The sequence below is a fragment of the Babylonia areolata genome, chromosome 28 (genome assembly GCF_041734735.1).
Source record: "Babylonia areolata isolate BAREFJ2019XMU chromosome 28, ASM4173473v1, whole genome shotgun sequence".
Taxonomy (NCBI): domain Eukaryota; kingdom Metazoa; phylum Mollusca; class Gastropoda; order Neogastropoda; family Buccinidae; genus Babylonia; species Babylonia areolata.
In genome coordinates, this window is record NC_134903.1 from 13,377,739 (window position 1) to 13,397,167 (window position 19,429).

At 42.4% G+C, this 19,429-nt stretch overlaps 1 protein-coding gene across 1 annotated transcript in view; it reads right to left on the minus strand.

Annotated features, from left to right (window-relative positions):
• Positions 1 to 1,245: 1,245 nt before the first annotated feature.
• Positions 1,246 to 19,429, minus strand: part of LOC143301800 (uncharacterized) — a 20,936-nt gene continuing 2,752 nt past the window's right edge. Inside the window, exons 3-9 of the mRNA XM_076616193.1 lie at positions 18,833 to 19,038; positions 16,825 to 18,225; positions 10,348 to 10,527; positions 8,815 to 8,936; positions 7,851 to 8,009; positions 3,502 to 3,687; positions 1,246 to 1,365 (exon numbers count right to left, since the gene is read on the minus strand). Coding sequence (XP_076472308.1) covers positions 1,246 to 1,365; positions 3,502 to 3,687; positions 7,851 to 8,009; positions 8,815 to 8,936; positions 10,348 to 10,527; positions 16,825 to 18,225; positions 18,833 to 19,038 — 2,374 coding nt within the window. The remainder of the gene's footprint in view (positions 1,366 to 3,501; positions 3,688 to 7,850; positions 8,010 to 8,814; positions 8,937 to 10,347; positions 10,528 to 16,824; positions 18,226 to 18,832; positions 19,039 to 19,429) is intronic.

Genomic DNA, 19,429 nt, shown 5'->3' on the forward strand with positions numbered 1-19,429 from the left:
CAAGCTCAGGCCACCATACAGACACATGGGAAGCAGATGAGGACCGGGATCTGGACGTGGTAGAAGGGTGGACAAGGGGGTTGGGGGTGGGGGTGGGGGGTGGGGTACGGAGGGGGTACTATCAGTATAAGCTTACAGCGAGACAGAGATAGAGAGAGACAGAGAGAGAGAGAGACAGAGACGGAGAGAGAGAGAGAGAGAGAGAGAGAGAGAGACAGAGAGAGAGAGAGAGACAGAGCGAGCAAACGAAGGAAGGAAGGAAGGAAGGAAATTTGATTAAAATAGATACGCACAAATGCTTTTCATTTTTAATTTAATTAATTTATTATTATTTTTTTTTTTTACAACCGGCCCTCTGAGGAGAGAGAGAGAGAGAGAGAGAGAGAGAGAGAGAGAGAGAGAGAGAGAGAGAGAGAGACAGAGAGACAGAGAGACAGAGACAGAGACAGAGAGACAGAGAGGTCTGAGCTGTGTTATGAATCAAGCCAATTCTCTCTTCTGTTTTTTTTTTTTTTTTCTCAAACAGATCAGAAGTGGCGAGCCTTTCTAATGCGAGAACCGGCGGAATGAATTCCAACAGAGGAGAGTTGTCCAAACATCATTGATCATACTACACACTGCAGAACAGAAAGGACTGTCATAATATCAAGTTCATTTCACTCTTGAGACAACACCAAAGCTACCGGCAATTATCACAGGCAAGCAACAAAAACAAGATAAATAAGAATAACAACAACAACACAACAACAACAACAATAATAATGAATAATTCCGCGCTTTATGACAGTCAAAAAAGTACCGAATTGCTCATGATTATGTTGTTGTTGTTTTTGTTGTTGTTGTTGCTGTTGTTGTTGTTGATACTGTTTCAACTCCTTAGTCCACATGTGTTCTTCAGTTCATCGGTTTCTTTTTTTAACTGAAACTCCTACCCCACACACAACAGGTATTCGCTCCCAGAAGCCAACACCGACACTCCCCAAGCATGCGCACTTGCCGTGTTGATGTCCGTGCTTTGTCCTGATTGGTTGGGAACGGGCCGGCATTGTCTGGATACCTCCCCCCCCCTCCCGTCCCCCTACTCACCCCCCGCCCCTCTACCCCCCAGAGTCACAAAAATACTTTCCATGCAAAACCTTTACTTCACACGTTGCTTATTTCAGAGTTTGCGATAATACCTCCACGTCCGATGTGTTTCTCATGGAACGAACGATGTTTGATGGTAAGTACGTAGGACGGTATGGATCAGAGGTGTTCGAATGTTGAGGTTTTACGCCGTGCCCTCCGCGACTGGCTGGTTCGAGGCCGGGTCAAGGCCATCTGCTCTCCGTAGCGGGTCTCCATCTCATCCACCATGCCTTTGGTCTGCGGCAGTTAGAACGATGTTGAAAATGATAATGATAATCCTCCTCTTCTTCTTCCTCCTCATTAACTTCATCATCATCATCATCATCATCATCATTATTATTATGCACATCATAACTTAGACTAAATCATTAACGGCAATAAAAGAATAAAACAACAAAATCATAACCATAATCATGAACATAAACATATCAACACAGAAGAAGAAGAAGAAGAAGAAGAAGAAGAAGAAGAAGAAGAAGAAGCATGGTCATCATAATCATGGTTGTCTTCTTCTTCTTCTTCTTCTTCACTTACACACACACACACACACACACACACACACACACACACACACACACACACACACACACACACAGAGAAATATGATGTAATATGATATCATATAACATGACATTATGTAGCGCATATGGAACAGTCTGCACGACACGGATTTGACACCTCCTTGAGAACTGACACGGACATTTCCCCCACTCCTCCTCCCTCCTCCTCCTCCTCCTCCTCCTCCTCCTCCTCCTCCTCTTCCTCCTCCTCCTCCTCCCTCCTCCTCCTCTTCCTCGATCCTCCTCCTCCCTCCTCCTCCTCTCCTGCTTCTACTCCCTCCTCCTCCCTCCTCCTCCTCCCTCCTCCTCCTCCCTCCTCCTCCTCCCTCCCCCTCCTCCTCCTCTTCCTTCTCTCCTGCTCCTCCTCCCTCCTCCTTCTCCTTCCTCCTCTTCCTCACTCCTCCTTCCTCTTCTTCCTGCCTCCTCCTCCTCTCCTCCTCCTTTTTACCCTCCTACTTCTCCCTCTTGTTCCCGTTCTGTCTTTTTTTTTTCTCTCTCTCTCTTTGTTTTTTTTTAATCCTTGTTCTGTGTCTTCATTCTTTTCTTTTTCCTCCTTCTTTACCCTCCTCTTTTTCCTGCCATGACTTTTTTTTTTCCCTCCTCTCCTCCTTATTACCCCACTTTTTTTTTCCACCTTTTCCTGCCATGTCTTTGTTTGTGTTTTTTTGGTTTTTTCCTCCCTCCTTTCTTCCTTATTACCCCATTCCTTTTCCACCTTTTCATGTCATTTTTTGTTTTGTTTTTTTTTTTTTTTGTTTTTTTTCTCCCCCCCCCTCCTCTCCTCCTTAATACCCTACTCTTTTCCCACCTTTTCCTGCCATTTTTTTTTGTTCCCCCCCCCCCTCTCCTCCTTATTACCCCACTCTTTCCACCTTTTCCTGTCATTTTTTTGTTTTTGTTTTTTTTTGTCCCCCCCCCCCTCCTTTCCTCCTTATTACCACACTCTTTTTCCACCTTTTCCTGCCATGTCTTTGTTTGTTTTTTTCTTTCTTTTTCCCCCTCCTCTCCTCCTTAATACCCCACTCTTTTTTCCACCTTTTCCTGCCATGTTTTTTTTTGTGTGTTCTTCCCCCCACCCCCTCCTCTCCTCCTTATTACCCGACTCTTTTTCCACCTTTTCCCTTACATGTCTTTTTTGTTTTGTTTTGTTTTACCTTTCTTTTTCTTCCTACTTTCCCCCTTATTACCTCTTTTTTCACCTTCCAGTTGTATTTGTTTGTTTTTTTCATATCGAATTGGATTTTTCTACAGAATTTTGTCAGGAACAACCCTTTTGTTGCCATGGGTTCTTTTACGTGCGCTTAGCGCATGCTGCACAAGGGACCTCGGTTTATCGTCTCATCCGAATGACTAGCGTCCATCCAGACCACCACTCAAGGTCCAGTGGAGGAGGAGAAAATATATCGGCGGTTGAGCCGTGATTCGATTCAGCGCGCTCAGATTCTCTCGCTTCCTATGCGGACGCGTTACATCTGGGCCATCACTCATTCATAATTCGCACAATAAACTGTTCCTCACCCCCCCCCTCTCTCTCTCTCTCTCTGTCTTCGATTTTCAGTTTTCATGTTTCAGTAGCTCAAGGAGGCGTCACTGCGTTCGGACAAATCCATATACGCTACACCACATCTTTCAAGCGGATGCCTGACCAGCAGCGTAACCCAACGCGCTTTGTCAGGCCTTGAGAAAAAAACCAAACAAACAAACATACAACAAAAAAACAACAACAAAAAACAACTAAATAACTAACTAAATAATAATAATAATGAATATAAATAAATAGATTTAAAAAAAAAAATTCTCTCTTGGAACTCACCCAGACGTAGAAGGCTGCGGCGCCGGCGGACACCTTGCGCACCTGCTCCATGGAGATGTTTTTGAGCAGCTCGCGCGAGCCCAGGGCCACGTCCAGGGCCACGGCGTCCATGTTGAACTCCTCACAGCGCCTCTTGAGGGACTCTTTCCCTGTGCGCCCGATGATCACCTGAACCCTGGACCAGTCCTTTTTTGGGGGTGGGGGTGGGGGGTGGGGGTGGGGGGGGAGGTGCGCGGGGGTGGGGGTGGGGTGGGGGGTGGGGGGTTGGAGGGGTGGGGGGGTAGGGTGTGGGTGGTGGTGGTGGTGGTGGTGGAGAAAATGAAAGTAGGAAAACAGCGGTCAGTATGAAATGATAATGATGATGATAATAATAAGCATCATCATCACAATGTACTTCTAATAATTATTATAATAATAATACCAACAACAACAACAACAGCAATCATCATCATCATCATCATAGTAGTAATAAGGGGGATCAATCTTATATATACGACTACTACTACTACTACTGATTACAATGATGACAATCATCATCAACATGATAATAATATTAAGAAGAAGAAGAAGAAGAGAAATCAATCTTGTATATAATCATCATCATCATCATCATAATGAAAATCTATTTCTACTACCACTACTACTACTACAACTACCACTGCTACTACTACGAATGATAATAATGATAAGGGAGATAATCTTGTCAGCTCCTTCGAGTTCTGGGCAGTGACTAAATCGGGAAATATAATGTTTTCTTAATTTAATCAATTTAACATAATTTAATTACGTTTTAAGCATTGTGTAATACAATCTAAAGACAAAAAATAAACTGACAAACGAATTGCAGAAAATAAATATTCTAAGAGAAGCAATCCAGTTAGGAATAATGTACTTTGATTGACACTAGTTATCTCCCGCAAACCCCACTTTTTCTCTTTCTTGACACAATCGAAAATTTTCCACGGCGGCGTAGCGCCGCGATGACTAAAGTGTTAAGCAGTGGTGGCAATAGTGTACTGACATGATTCACTTGAGGCAAAACCGAGCTCACAATTTATATCCAGAAAGTTGTGGTCATAAGTAGATCATTTATCAACAATTTGCTTCTTCGACTTGATTCATCCTGTTTACATGATTATGTGCACAAAATTTTCTTTATGTGAGGTTGTTAATGGAGGCCACCATAAATTTAATGTGTCAATGACAAACTGCTTTGTGTGTGTGTGTGTGTGTGTGTGTGTGTGTGTGTGTGTGTGTGTGTGTGTTGTATTGGGCATCAACATCAGCACGTGGGAGACACTTGCTCTGGACCGTCCAGCTTGGCACAATAAGATCACCCGGTTCTTGCTGTACCCAGAAAAAGCCCGTTTTGAATATTTTTTAACATAACTTGAAAATAGATAAGTAAACAAAACAAAACAAAAAAACAAACAAACAACAACAACAAACAAACAAAAAACCCAACTCAAAATCAAAAGCAAGCAAACAAACAAAAAACATGCAAGAAACCTTACTTGGAAGACACAGTTTACCAATGATATGCTGACCAGAATAAAGGCATTATCCTGGAAAAGCGTCCATTCCAGCTATTGGAAAGGCTTTTGCGCCACACATTTCACTACTGTGAATGCTCGCTTAATTTTTCCCAAAATATTAATATTTATTAATTCTTCAGAAATTACTCCAGACTGAAGACTACTGAAGACAGTTTGCGTGAAGGCTGAAAATATTAACACATATTCACGCGCATTTTTGCGAACATTTCCAGAAGATATGCACACACACACACACACACGCACACACACACACACACACAGTATAAAATGATAATAATAAAAATAATAATAATAATAATAATAATAATAATAATAATGATAATAATAATAATAATAATAATAATGATAATAATAATAAAAATAATAAAATACAGTGTCGCTCAATGAAATGAAAATATTCCATTCAATGGCAAACAGACCCTCAATGAATTGGAAATATTCCATTCGATGGCAAACGAACTGTGAAAAGTTATCGAAGGGAAGCAATCCACGCAGTAATAAATGGACCGTTCTTACCAGTTTTCTCCCTCAAAACCAGTTTTGGCTGTTAATTTCTTGTAAAGATTGTAAAATTCCATTTAATGGCAAACGGACTGCAAGAAATGATGCAAGGGAAGCAATCCACGCAGGAATAAATGTACTGTTTTGTCACCAGTTACCTCCCGCAAAACCAGTTTTTGCCAGTTAATCTCTCGCTAAGATTTTGTGAGAACCAATGAAAAATGGATAATAAAGTGTACTGTTGAAAAAGTGTCTTCTCCGAAAATGGTGACTGAATAATTTTTTGTGTGTAAGAAACAGAACTGTTGGCCTAGCAACAGAACTGTTTTCCGCCTAGAAAATGAGAGATACTGAGCGCAATGGTATAAACCCTACAGTCACCGGTATCCCCCCCCCCCTCCCCCGCTCCCCTCCACTACACCTTGAGTGGTGGCTTGGACGCTGTCATTCAGATGAGACTATAAACCGAGATCGCGTGTACAGCATGCACTTAGCACACGTAAAAGAACCCAAGGCAACAAAAGGGTTGTCCATGGCAAAATTATGTAGAAAAATCCACTTTGACAGGAAAACAAATAAAATTGGAGACAGAAGAAATACAAAAAACACAAAAATGGCTGGCTCTCTCAGTGTAGCAAAAGAGTGATACAATACAATACAATACAATACAATACAATACAATACAATACAATGCAATACAATGAATGTGTGAAGAAAAGGAAACCTTTTGACAGCAGTTTACTGTAATGACTCGAAATGAAGCAGGTGGTAGCAACAAACCAGTTTGCGGACATGACCACACTAAGGTAAAGTCAAACTGACAAGTCAAAGGTGTCTCAGGTTTTTAACAACACACGAGAAACGCTGCCAAGCATAAGATATCTTAACGCTAAGAATATGAATCCTTCACTATTCAGTACAAAATGAACCAAAAGTAATCAAATATTGTTTTACTGCAAAGCAACAAATTGGCCTAGTTAAAGATGTAAACCACTGATTATGGGACAAGAGCATTTGTATTCTATTGAGACACATTTCTCCTGTTGCTTCCTGTTTGGATTTGGAAATATGTCACAAATTATCTTAAGTGACCTCCAACTCACTCTGCGGCAGAGGGTCACACCTTGCCTCTGTTTCCTCTTCGAAGTGAACCAGTTAAGTGACATCTGACTCATTCTATGGCAGAGGGTCACACCTTGCCTCTGTTTCCTCTTCGAAGTGAACCAGTTAAGTGACATCTGACTCATTCTATGGCAGAGGGTCACACACTGCCTCTGTTCCCTCTTCAAAGTGAACCAGTTAACTGACATCTGACTCATTCTGAGGGAGAAGGTCATGCTATTACCTTGTTTCCTCCTGTAAATGAACCAAGAAACTGGCCTCTGACACATTTTGTGGCAGAGAGTCACACAATTACCTATGCTTCTTCCTCGTAGTGATCCAGAAAGTTGACTAATTTGGTGAGAAAATGATCATAAATTATCAAGAGTGACTACTAACTCATTCTGTGGCAGAGGCTAACACTGTTACCTCTATTTTCTCTTTGAAGTGAACCAGGAAACTGACATCTAACTCATTTTGTTGGAGAGGATCACACTATTACCTCAGTTTCCTCCTCGAATTGAGCCTGGAAATCGACCTATAATTCATTTTGTGGGAGAGGGTCAGATCATCACCTCAATTTCCTCCTGGAAGTGAACCGACTAAGTGACATCTCACTAATTTTGTGGGAGAGTGTCACACCATTACTTCAGTTTCCTCCTTGAAGTGGCCCTGCATATTGACTCATTTGTGTGAGAGGGTCACACATTTACCTCAGTTTTCAACTCAAAGTTTCCCAGCAATGTGACCTATGACTCATTTTGTGGTAGAAGATCACACAATTACCTCTGCTTCCTCCTCAAACTGACCAAGCAAAACAACAATGACAAAAAACAACAACAAAAAACCCCAAAACAAAACAAAAACAAAAAACAACAACAAAAACCCCCACAAAAACAACAACAACAACACAAAAACAAACAAAAAACAAACAAAAAACAAACAAAAAAAACCCAACAACACACACACACAAAACAAACAAACAACCAAAACAAAACAAAAACAAACAAAAAAAACCTCAACTGAAATTCATTTTGTTGTAGAGGGTCCCACCCTTAACTCAGTTTCCTCCTCGAAGTGTCTCAGCAAAGTGACTCATTTTGTGGGAGGCGGTCCCACCCTTACCTCAGTTTCCTCCTCGAAGTGTCCCAGCAAAGTGACTCATTTTGTGGGAGGCGGTCCCACCCTTACCTCAGTTTCCTCCTCGAAGTGTCCCAGCAGCAGCAGCGTTGCCATCATGACGCTGTGGACGATGGCAGGGGGGTGTGCGTAGTGCCGGATCTCCGTCACCGTCTGTTGGTTCAGGCTCCGTACCCCGTGCAGCAGCTTCTCCACCATCTGCAGCCGCTCCTGTGGTTGTGCAATACAGACAGTGGAGTGTTGGCCTAGAGGTAACGCATCCGCCTAGGAAGCGAGAGAATCTGAGCGCACTGGTTCGAATCACACCGGCTGTCGCCAGTATTCCCTCACCCCCCGCTCCCCTCCGCTAGACTTTGAGTGGTGGTTTGGGCGCTAGTCATTTGGAGATGGTAAACTGAGGTCCCGTGTGCAGCATGCGTTTATCGCACGTAAAAGAACCCACGGCAACAAAAGGGTTGTCCCTGGCAACATTCTGTAGAAAAATCCACTTCAATAGGAATACAAATAAAATTGCTGGCACAAAAAGATTTAAAAAAAAAAAAAAAAAGGGTGGCACTGTTGGTGTGGTGATGTGCTCTCACTGGGGAGAGCAGTCCGAATTTCACACAGAGAAATCTGTTGTGACAAAAATAGTAATACAAATACAAGAATACAGAATGCTGAATTAACTCAGCAAGAGAAATTCATTATTAACTCGCTTCGATAATTTTGGTTTCAGAGTCCAGCCATCTGCTATGGTTTGTGATGTGATTAATTAATCAATATAATTAAAGATCGATCATTGGAATAGTGACATTCATCTTGAAAGCAGTGCTAATTAAGTTCAAATGATTGAGAAACATCATAACGCTAACCATAAAAAAATCCACTGAGAATTCAGTTAAAACTGAACGCTTGGGAGGGGTCAGGGGGGTGATACAAGAACCAAAGGATAACAAGATAACGTATGACATTGGGTGTGGGTGACAGACACCTTACATGAAATAAAAAAAGCACAACAAACTCTCACGATTACCTGGATGTGTTTGGCATATCGCATTTCTGCAGGCATCCGTTTGTTGTAGCCCCGTTCTTTGCAAAGGGAGATCAGTCTTGTCAGCTCTTTCAAGTTCCGGTCTGTCTGGGCAGTGACTAGATCTGGAAATATAATATTTTTTGATAACAATAATAATGATAATGGTGTTGATAATGATGATGATGATGAAGAAGATGATCATGATGCAGGCAACCCATCCATCCAACCAACCCATCCATCAAAGCACCAACCTTCCTACAAACCAATCAATCAACCAAGCTCAAACCATCCAACTGACAAACCGTAAACCATCCAACAAATCATGCATCAACATCCAACCAAACAACCAACCATGAAACAGATCAACCAACCTATCAGGCAATCATCTAATCAACCATCCAACCAACCAACCAACCAACAAACCAACCAATCAAAAAACCAACTAACTAACCAACCATCCCTCCTACCATCCAATCAACTATCCTTCAATCCAACCACCCAACCATCCAAACACCCATTCAACCATCCAACTAAATATCCGTCAGTCAAACCACCCAGCCATCCAACCATCCAACTAACTATTCCATCAATCCATCCATCCAACCATCCATCCAACTATCCAACCAACCAACCAACCAAATATCCATCAATCCATCCAAACATCCATCCAACCAGCCAACTATCCATTTGAATATCCATAAATCCGTCCAACCATCCATCCAACCATCCAACTAAATATACATAAATCCAAACAACCAGCCAACGATCCAACTAACTATCCATCAATCCAGCCATCCAACCATCCAACTAACTATCCATCAATCCAACCAACCAACTATCCAACCAAGCAGCCAACCAACCAACCAACCAAACCACCAACCAACCAACCAACCAACCATCCAACCAACCAACCATCCAAGCACCAACCAACCAACCATTCAGCCATCCAACCAACCTACCAACCAACCAAGTACGAATCAATCAACCAAGCACAAACCATCCAACCAATCAAGCACCAACATCTAACAAACCGAGCAACCATCCAAGCAACCAAGCACCCAACCAACCAACCTCCAGCGAACAAAGCACAAACCACCCAACCAATCGACCAAGCAAGCGCCAACATCAAACCAACTAAGATCAAGCCATCCAGCCAATCAAAAAAAAACAAAAAAAACAAAAAAAACAAACTCAAAAACCCCAAAAAACCCATCCACCCATCCAGTTTCAGTTTCAGTTTCAGTAGCTCAAGGAGGCGTCACTGCGTTCGGACAAATCCATATACGCTACACCACATCTGCCAAGCAGATGCCTGACCAGCAGCGTAACCCAACGCGCTTAGTCAGGCCTTGAGAAAAAAAAATATATATATAAGCTTACATAAATAAATAAATAATAATTATGATATTTAAAAAAAAAAAGAAAAAAAGGTAGTAGTAATGAAAATAATGATAAAATAATAATAATAATAATAAATAAATAATTAAACCAACCATCCATCCAATCAAATCACTGACCAGCGTCCAGACCCACCTCTCTTCATCTTGAGGATGCTCAGCTCATGGTCCACCCTGGTTTTCTCAGTGAGGGCTCGCTCTGTGCCCAGCTTCTGTAACTCCTTGGCCGCTGCCATCAGTTCGTATTCGTCCTCCGCCTCTATGGCGATGTCCACTCTCTTGCGAATATCGTCTTCTTTGGAAGAATCTGGGGCATCTGGCCAAGAGATAAGAGCGATGTATTTCAGTTTCAGTTTCAGTTTCAGTAGCTCAAGGAGGCGTCACTGCGTTCGGACAAACCCATATACGCTACACCACATCTGCCAAGCAGATGCCTGACCAGCAGCGTAACCCAACGCGCTTAGTCAGGCCTTGAGAAAAAAAAAAGGTGAATAAATTATAGATAAGCTTACATAAATAAATAAATAAATAAATAAATAAATAATAATTATGATTAAAAAAAAGCTAGTAGTAATGAAAAAAAAAGACCAAAAAAAAAAGAAAAAAAGACAATGATGATAAATAAGCAAATAAATGTAAAACATGAGCGATGTATGTAACTGTTTAGTCTAATTTAGGTCTAATTCGCTGTTATATGAGGGATGTACGACTTTTCCCAGTGTTATAATTGTATGGGTGTGTGTGTGTGTGTGTGTGTGTGTGTGTGTGTGTGTGTGTGTGTGTGTGTGTGTGTGTGTGTGTGTGTGTGTGTGTGTGTGTGTGTGTGTGTGCGCGCGCGTGCTGTTCATGATGCGAGTATGGTGAGTGTTTCTTCGTGGTTGGTTCTCATTCTCATAATTGTTGCTTCTCTTTTGTAACATGTAATTTGTGGAGCGCCATGAGCGACTGTTTGTCATTTGAACTTTCTTGAGAATTGTCGTTTATTTTATTGTTATAGTTAATGTGTGAAGCGCCGTGAGCCTCTCCGTAATGGGAAACAGCGGTAGAGAGAGAGAGAGAGAGAGAGAGAGAGAGAGAGAGAGAGAGAGAGAGAGAGAGAGAGAGAGAGAGAGAGAGAGAGAGAGAGAGAGAGAGAGAGAGAGAGACAGAGACAGAGACAGAGACAGAGAGAGAGAGAGAGAGAGAGAGAGAGAGAGAGAGAGAGACACACAGAGAGAGAGACAGAGACAGAGACAGAGAGACAGAGAGAGAGAGAGACAGAGAGAGAGACAGATACGGATACGGATGTTTTATTCAATATAGGCCATGACCCCTCATGAAGGGATGGTGTAAACAAACATTACAGAGGTAATATTTTTTTTTATATTCAGATATGTAAGATAACACAGTTGTAACCTGAAAATGAGAAAAAAAAACCCAGTCATTATCTGCATTTAGTCTTATTCACACAGAATAACAAAAAAGCGGAAAACTAGCACAAACTCAGCTGCATATTGTATTTCTAATCTTTAAGGCTTTATACAAGTAAATTGCTAGCTGTTTATTAACGTGTTCCTTAGTGGATGACATAAGCAAATACAGTCTGAACAAGGAGGGTTGCCTATGAAATTTGAGAGAGAGAGACAGACAGACAGACAGACAGACAGAATGTTGTTGAAACAAAAGAGTGTCCCTTGTCCCTGGTAAAATTATGTGGTATGATTAACTTTGATAGCAATAACAATAATACTGGTATCACTTGCAGGAAGAAAGGAGACAGAAACAAAATGGATGGCGCTGCACAAAAGCGATGCGCTCTCCCTCGGAAGAGCAGCCTGAATTTTACGCAATTGTGACAAATAGTGACACAATACAATGCAATATAATACGATACAATACAATACAATTCTATGCAATGCTATACAAAACTATACAACGAGTTACAGACATTGCACAGTTCTTGTGAACGCTCAGTGCAAGTTTACTTTTAATACAGTGATACATTAGTTTCATCATGATTTGTTTTCCCCTTGAATTAACTCTCTCCATACGAACGGCGAAAGAGACGACGTTAACAGCGTTTCAGCCCAATTACCATCATCAAAATATTGCAGTCGGAAGGCTCTTATACTGAAGATGTAAATGTTGACAAAGAAAACGACAATTCTGACGACGGAAGCTAAAGGTTGGGTCATTCAGACACCCACTGGACATCCGAGGGGTCTGTGTAGAGGAGAAGAGAGGACTGGCCGTACTGAGTGAGTTAAACAAAAACACTGTGCAGTGACAATGCAGGTGTTTTGTGGCAACCACCTTTCGTCTTCATAAAAAAAAGTAATGGTTTAGTAAATCAGGCTTTACAAATCACCAAACTCTACTGTCGTCATCATTTTAATTTTTTATTTCATTATTATTATTATTATTATTATTATTATTATTATTATTATTATTTATAGCAAACTATCAATAGCAATGACAATAATAATAATAATAATAATTAAGCCAGGAGACTAAAGTTTCAGTTTCAGTTTCACTTTCTCAAGGAGGCGTCACTGCGTTCGGACAAATCCATACACGCTACACCACATCTGTTGAGCAGATGCCTGACCAGCAGCATAACCCAACGCGCTTAGTCAGGCCTTGAGTGCATGCTTACATATTTGTGTACCTATGAAAGTGGATTTCATTTTACGTAATTTCGCCAGAGGACAACACTCTCTTTGCCATGGGTTCTTTTTCAGTGCGCCAAGTGCGTGCTGCACACGGGACCTCGGTTTATCGTCTCATCCGAAAGACTAGACGCTCAGTTTGATTTTCCAGTCAAACGTAGGAGAAAGGGCGAGAGCGGGATTCGAACCCACACCCTCACGGACTCTCTGTATTGGCAGCTGAGCGTCTTAACCATTCTGCCACCTTCCTCCTCCAGGAGACTAAAGCGTTGAGCAACTTTTAAGAGAAGCAGCTCTCTCCATTTAAGAGCTACACAGCTAACCAAGTCCATGCTGCTCATGCTACGAATTCAGCTAGCACAGAAATGAATAAATAAATAAAAGGTAAAGAGGAACAAACTCAGCCACTTCCCTTGAAAAACGGAAGTTCCGGACTTGTCGTGATATCCACAATTCCACATAATTATAGCACACAGCAGCAATGAGACAGAAAAAGAAATAAAACAAAATAAAACCCAACAACTCAACGACAACAACAAAAAACAACCCCCCCCAAAAAAAAACCCAAACAACAACAACAACAACAAAAAATCACCAAAACAACTGAAAGGCTATGCCAGACTTGACCAAAAGCTAATCTGCGTTTACACATTTATTCTGTCATTACTGTCAGTACATTACGGTAGAAAAAAAAGGGGGATTAAAAAAAAACTATGCACTGACACGAGCAGAACGACAACATATTAAAATATATATTGCGAGGGGATCTATATGACACTATACTGACACCAGCAGAACGACAACACATTGAAATAGATATTGCGAGGGGTCTATATGACACTATACTGACACCAGCAGAAAAACAACACAAAATAGATATTGCCAGAAGGTCTATATGACACTACACTGACAGCAGCAGAACGACAACACATTAAAATAGATATTGCGAAGGGGTCTATATGACACTATACTGACAGCAGCAGAATGACAACACATTAAATAGATATTGCCAGGGGGTCTATACGACACTATACTGACACCAGCAGAACGACAACACATTAAAATAGATATTGCCAGGGGGTCTATACGACACTATACTGACACCAGCAGAACGACAACACATTAAAATAGGTATTGCTAGGGGGTCTGTATGACACTATACTGACACCAGCAGAACGACAACACATTAAAATAGGTATTGCGAGAGGGTCTATATGACACTATACTGACACCAGCAGAACGACAACACATTAAAATAGATACTGCGATGGGGTCTATATGACACTATACTGACACCAGCAGAACGATAACATTAAAATAGATATTGCCAGGGGGTCTATATGACACTACACTGACACCAGCAGAACGACAACATTAAAATAGATATTGCCAGGGGGTCTATATGACACTATACTGACACCAGCAGAACGACAACACATTAAAATAGATATTGCCAGGGGGTCTATATGACACTATACTGACACCAGCAGAACGATAACACATTAAAATAGATATTGCCAGGGGGTCTATATGACACTATACTGACACCAGCAGAACGACAACACATTAAAATAGATACTGCTTTGGGGTCTATATGACACTATACTGACACCAGCAGAACGATAACATTAACTCTCCATATACGAACGGCGAAAGAGAAGACGTTAACAGCGTTTCACCCCAAATACCACCATCAAAATATTGCAAGCGGAAGGCTATTATACTGAAGAGGTGAATGTTGACAAAGAATACCACAATTCTGACGACGGAAGCTAAAGGTTGGGTCATTCAGACACCCACTGGACATCCGAGGGGTCTGTGTAGAGGAGAAGAGAGGACTGGCTGTACTGAGTGAGTTAAAATTTGATATTGCCAGGGGGTCTATATGACAGTATACTGACACCAGCAGAACGACAACATTAAAACAGACAGTAAAACAGGATTTGACACTGCATGAGCACAGTCGGACACGAGAAGGAATATTGCATAGTATTATTATGTCGACTTGTATTGCATTGTATTGCATTGTATAGTATTGTATTGCATTGTATTGTATCGTATTCCTTTTGAGCTCGGTACACATGGTAATAAAGACATTCTAATCTGTATTGGATTGTATTGTATTGTGACCCCAGTACCCTTAGTAATTCTAATCTATTCTATATTGTATCGTATTGCAATGTATCGTATTGCAATGTATTGTATTGCACTGTATTGCATTGCAATGTATTCCTTGTGACCCCGGTACACTTGGTAGTAAATACATATTGTTATTCTATTATATTCTATTCTATCGTTGTTGTTTTTTGGTTTTTTTTTTTTTTTTTATCGCGCCAAGCTTCTTTGTGTGCAATTCGGGCTGCTCTCCCCTGGGAAAACGGGTCTTTACAGGACAGCGCCACCCATATTTCTTTCTTTATCTCTCTAATTTTCTTCTGTTCCCAAAGAGCATCTGTTTTACTATCAGGTCGTACATCTCTCCAGAAATTTCCCAGGAACACACCTTTCGTTTCTGTGGGTTCTTTTACGTGCGCAAAGTGCATGCTGCACACGGACTTTATCTATCGTCTTACCCAAGTGACTACCACTAGAGGAGTAGTGGGGTGGGGTGGGGGCACTCATCTGGTCCGAATGATATGGTCTTCGAACCCGTTGATACTGGCTTCTCAGTCTGAGGAGAACTGCCACTAAGCCACAGCTGACAATGCACCGACACTACCAGAATGAATCATATTCAATATATCGAAGACAAGAAAGGACATGTTCTATATTGCCTTGGCTCCACCAGAAGGAAAGGGACATAATTACATTATACTGCACAGACACCATCATCAGAACATCATTCAGACTTACAGCGACTTTCCCGACAGACACAGCACACACACACACACACACACACACACACACACACACACACACACACACACACACACAAAGGTGATAAGTGGACGACCAGAGACAAGGAATGATATATTCTGCAAAGCAAATTATTTGTGTGAATAATTCACGCTTACATTTGCATTCATTTTCTATCTCTCATTCTTTCTAACGTTCTCTCATTCCCTCTTTGTATCTTTCTTTCTTTTTTTTTCTTTCTTTCTTCTTCGTGGTATTATTTTTCTTGTTCTACTTGTCATATTCGTCTCACTTATGTTTCCACACATATGTTTTTGTACGGATACGCTGAAAAGAAGCCTGTTATCTCCAGTAGAACTCTTGAGATCGCTCTCTCTCTCTGTATATATATATATATATATATATATATATATATATATATATATATATATATATATATATATATATATTCCCTACTCCCTATCTCTTTTCTTTTTCCTTCAATGAAATCATTTGCACACTATAGTTGTAGTGATGAACTTGAAACATTACATGTTAAGTCGTTTAGAGTCTAAATCATCAATTTATATGAACAAATTATAAACAACTGACCGCTTCATGTCGGTCCGTTTAGAAAATTTACAACTTTTGTACACAGCTTTATAACAAATTAAACAGCCAACCAGACCAGCATGCGAGCAGACAAACAGTGGAGTGATGGCCTAGAGGTAACGTGTCGGCCTAGGAAGCGAGATAATCTGAGCGCGTTGGTTCGAATCACGGCTCAGCCACCGATATTTTCTCCTCCTCCACTAGACCTTGAGTGGTGGTCTGGACGCTAGTCATTCGGATGAGACGATAAACCGAGGTCCCGTGTGCAACATGCACTTAGCGCACTTAAAAGAAACCACGGCAACAAAAGTGTTGTTCCTGGCACAATTCTGCAGAAAAATCCACTCCTATAGGAAAAACAAAGAAAACTGCATGCAGGTAAAATACAAAAAATGGGTGGCGCTGTAGTATAGCGACGCGCTCTCCCTGGGGAGAACAGCCCGAATTTCACACACATAAATCTGTTGTGATAAATACAAATACAAATACGTGCGAAAAAGAACAACAAAACGATTTACCTCCCTCTTCGTTCTCTGCATCTGTTACAGGACTGGGGGTCTTGAGGTCGGGTTGTCTGCCCCTCCTGAGAGGCTTCAGGATCTTGTCACCCTCAGGCTGCACGGAGATTTCCTGCACGTGCACCGGAGGCAGGTACTCGATGATGTAATCATACACGCCCTCGAACTTGGAGCACTCCGATTGGCCAATCACCCTCACTCCGTAACTTCCGGCACGCGGCAGATTCACAGTGAAAATGATGACGTCACCCTGAACGTCTTCCGTTACCAGTCGGTAAGAATCGGAAAGCACGATTTCCGTTCCGATGAGCGTCGCCGACAACTCGACATCATCGGGTTTCTGGAAGGACAGGCTGACCAGTCTCTCTTCCGTATAGATTAAGCCGACGTGGTGAGAGACGGGAACGACTCCTAACTTCTCACACGCTGGTTTCCTGCCCAGGCCTTGCTCAAACCCTGGTGGGAAAGGCTCGAGATATTGTTTCTGTTCCGACACGACCATGTAGTTGGCGAAGTTTCTGGGTTTGTCCTTCCCTTTAGTGCTGTAGCCGTTGAGGCTGAGTGAATACTCGCCTTTCTTGGGCAGCTTGACGTTGAAGATGACTTTCCCGTCCTCGATCCTGTGAACGAGGCGGTCTTTCAAGTACTCGTCCTTCATGCCCGGTCTTTTCAGCTTCCCGAAGAAGGCGGGTTTGGCGATCATGGTGAGGTCGTTGATAGCGAAAGCGATTTCTGCATCCCCGCGTTGGTTTGTGTGGACTTCTCCAGCATGGTGCGTGATGGGCTTCAGAGCCATTTCGTTAGCGTAGGGCGTGGGACCCCAGCCAAGAGTGGGCATTTCAGGAAAGGGCGTGCAGTTCTCCTTGGCTTTCAGGAACCTCATTTTGTACAGCGCCACCCAGTCGTAGTCGTACGTCGGCTCCTTTACCCGCACGTCACGACCCACGATCTCCAGCCGGAAAGTGGCGGCGATGGGCGAACGGAGCCGAATGCTCAGCTCGTTTTTGTTCGGCCGGTGCATGAACACGAACCTGTCGTAGGTGGGCTTGGAGCCTGTCAGCTCCGACTTGTTCTCCTGTCGGAAGAGAAGGTAGTAGAACTTGAGGAATGAGGCGTCCTCTTCTGGCAACCCGAAGGACAGTTCTACTTCACCGGAGTGCGAAAACACGACGCTTTCTGGGTGGGAGATAATAGACATGCCCAGGTTGAAGAAGCGGTCTTTTAGGAAGGCCATTCGCTCGAACTGGGTCATTGTGAAGGGTTCGTTGAGCAGCTGCCATTCTCTCTGCACGGGGAAGTGGGTTGAGATGAGCTGTCGCGGGTCCGTCAAGAAATAGTTCTCGTCGCACACGTACACGTACTCCTTCCCTCCTTCTGTGGTACTCTTCTTTTCGCTTTCATCTTCCCCTGCACGGCGAAAGCAGTGGAAACGGGTCAGAATGTATCGAGAAGGACGAAAATGGAAAAAATAAAATAATAATGGTATTTATATAGCGCTAAATCTTGTGCAGAGACAAATCAAAGCGCTTTCGCACCAGTCATTCACACGCATGCATAACTCTAAAACTGGAGAAACAAGGAAGAGGCAGGGAAGGGAGGCTATTTTGGGAAGAGGTGGGTTTTAAGGCCAGACTTGAAAGAGCTGAGTGCAGAGACTGGAAAAAGCGAAAAAAGAAGAAGAAAAGGATGTGATCATTGGGATCAGAGAGATACACACTCAAGAAATACATGGCTCAAGAAACGTAAATCTGTGGCACCCTCTCACTATCCTAGCATTCAGCCAGCCAAGTGAATGTGTACATAAACTGTAAAGTTATGCTTTCACACACACACACACACACACACACACACACACACACACACACACACACACACACACACCTTCCCCACCTATCCAAAACCGCCACACTCCCCCTCACCACCCCACCCGAATCTTCTACCCCCTAGCCCCGTCTACCACCCCACCACCCCCACCTCTACACCCACTCACTCACGCACCCTCACTCACCCCCGTCGTCAATCTCCATCCAGTCGTCACCTCCCTCACTTCCGATAGCGCACGCGCCCCAGTAAGCGTTGAGCAGGCGCCATTGGTGGTCGATGAGAACAGCGTTCCACTCCCCGTAATGACTCTTGTCGTCCAGCTTCTGACCCACATCATATGTGGATCCCTTCAGCACTCCGTGAACGATCACACACGGCAGGTCGGCCAGTCTGGATTGTAAAAAAAAAAAATGAAGAGGAAAAAAAAAAAGGTGAGGGGCTTTTCGTGGGAATTCCCGTTGAGGAACGGGCTTTTCCGTTCAACACCGGAGTTTTCCGTTGCTGTTGCTGCTACTGCTATTAAAGTAGTAGTAGTAGTAGTAGTAGTAGTAGTAGCAGTAGTAGATTTTATCGTTTTTTTAGTTTTTGCTGTTGTTGTTGTTGTTGCTGTTGTTCTTGTTGTTCTTCTTTTTCCTGGCGCTGGTGTTGTTATTTTTGTTGTTGCTGCTGCTGCTTCTACTGTTGTTGATGATGTTGTTGTTGGAGTTGTTATTGTTGCTGGTGTTGCTGTTGTTGTTGTTATTGTTCTTGGGTTTTTTGTTGTTGTTGCTGCTGTTTTAGT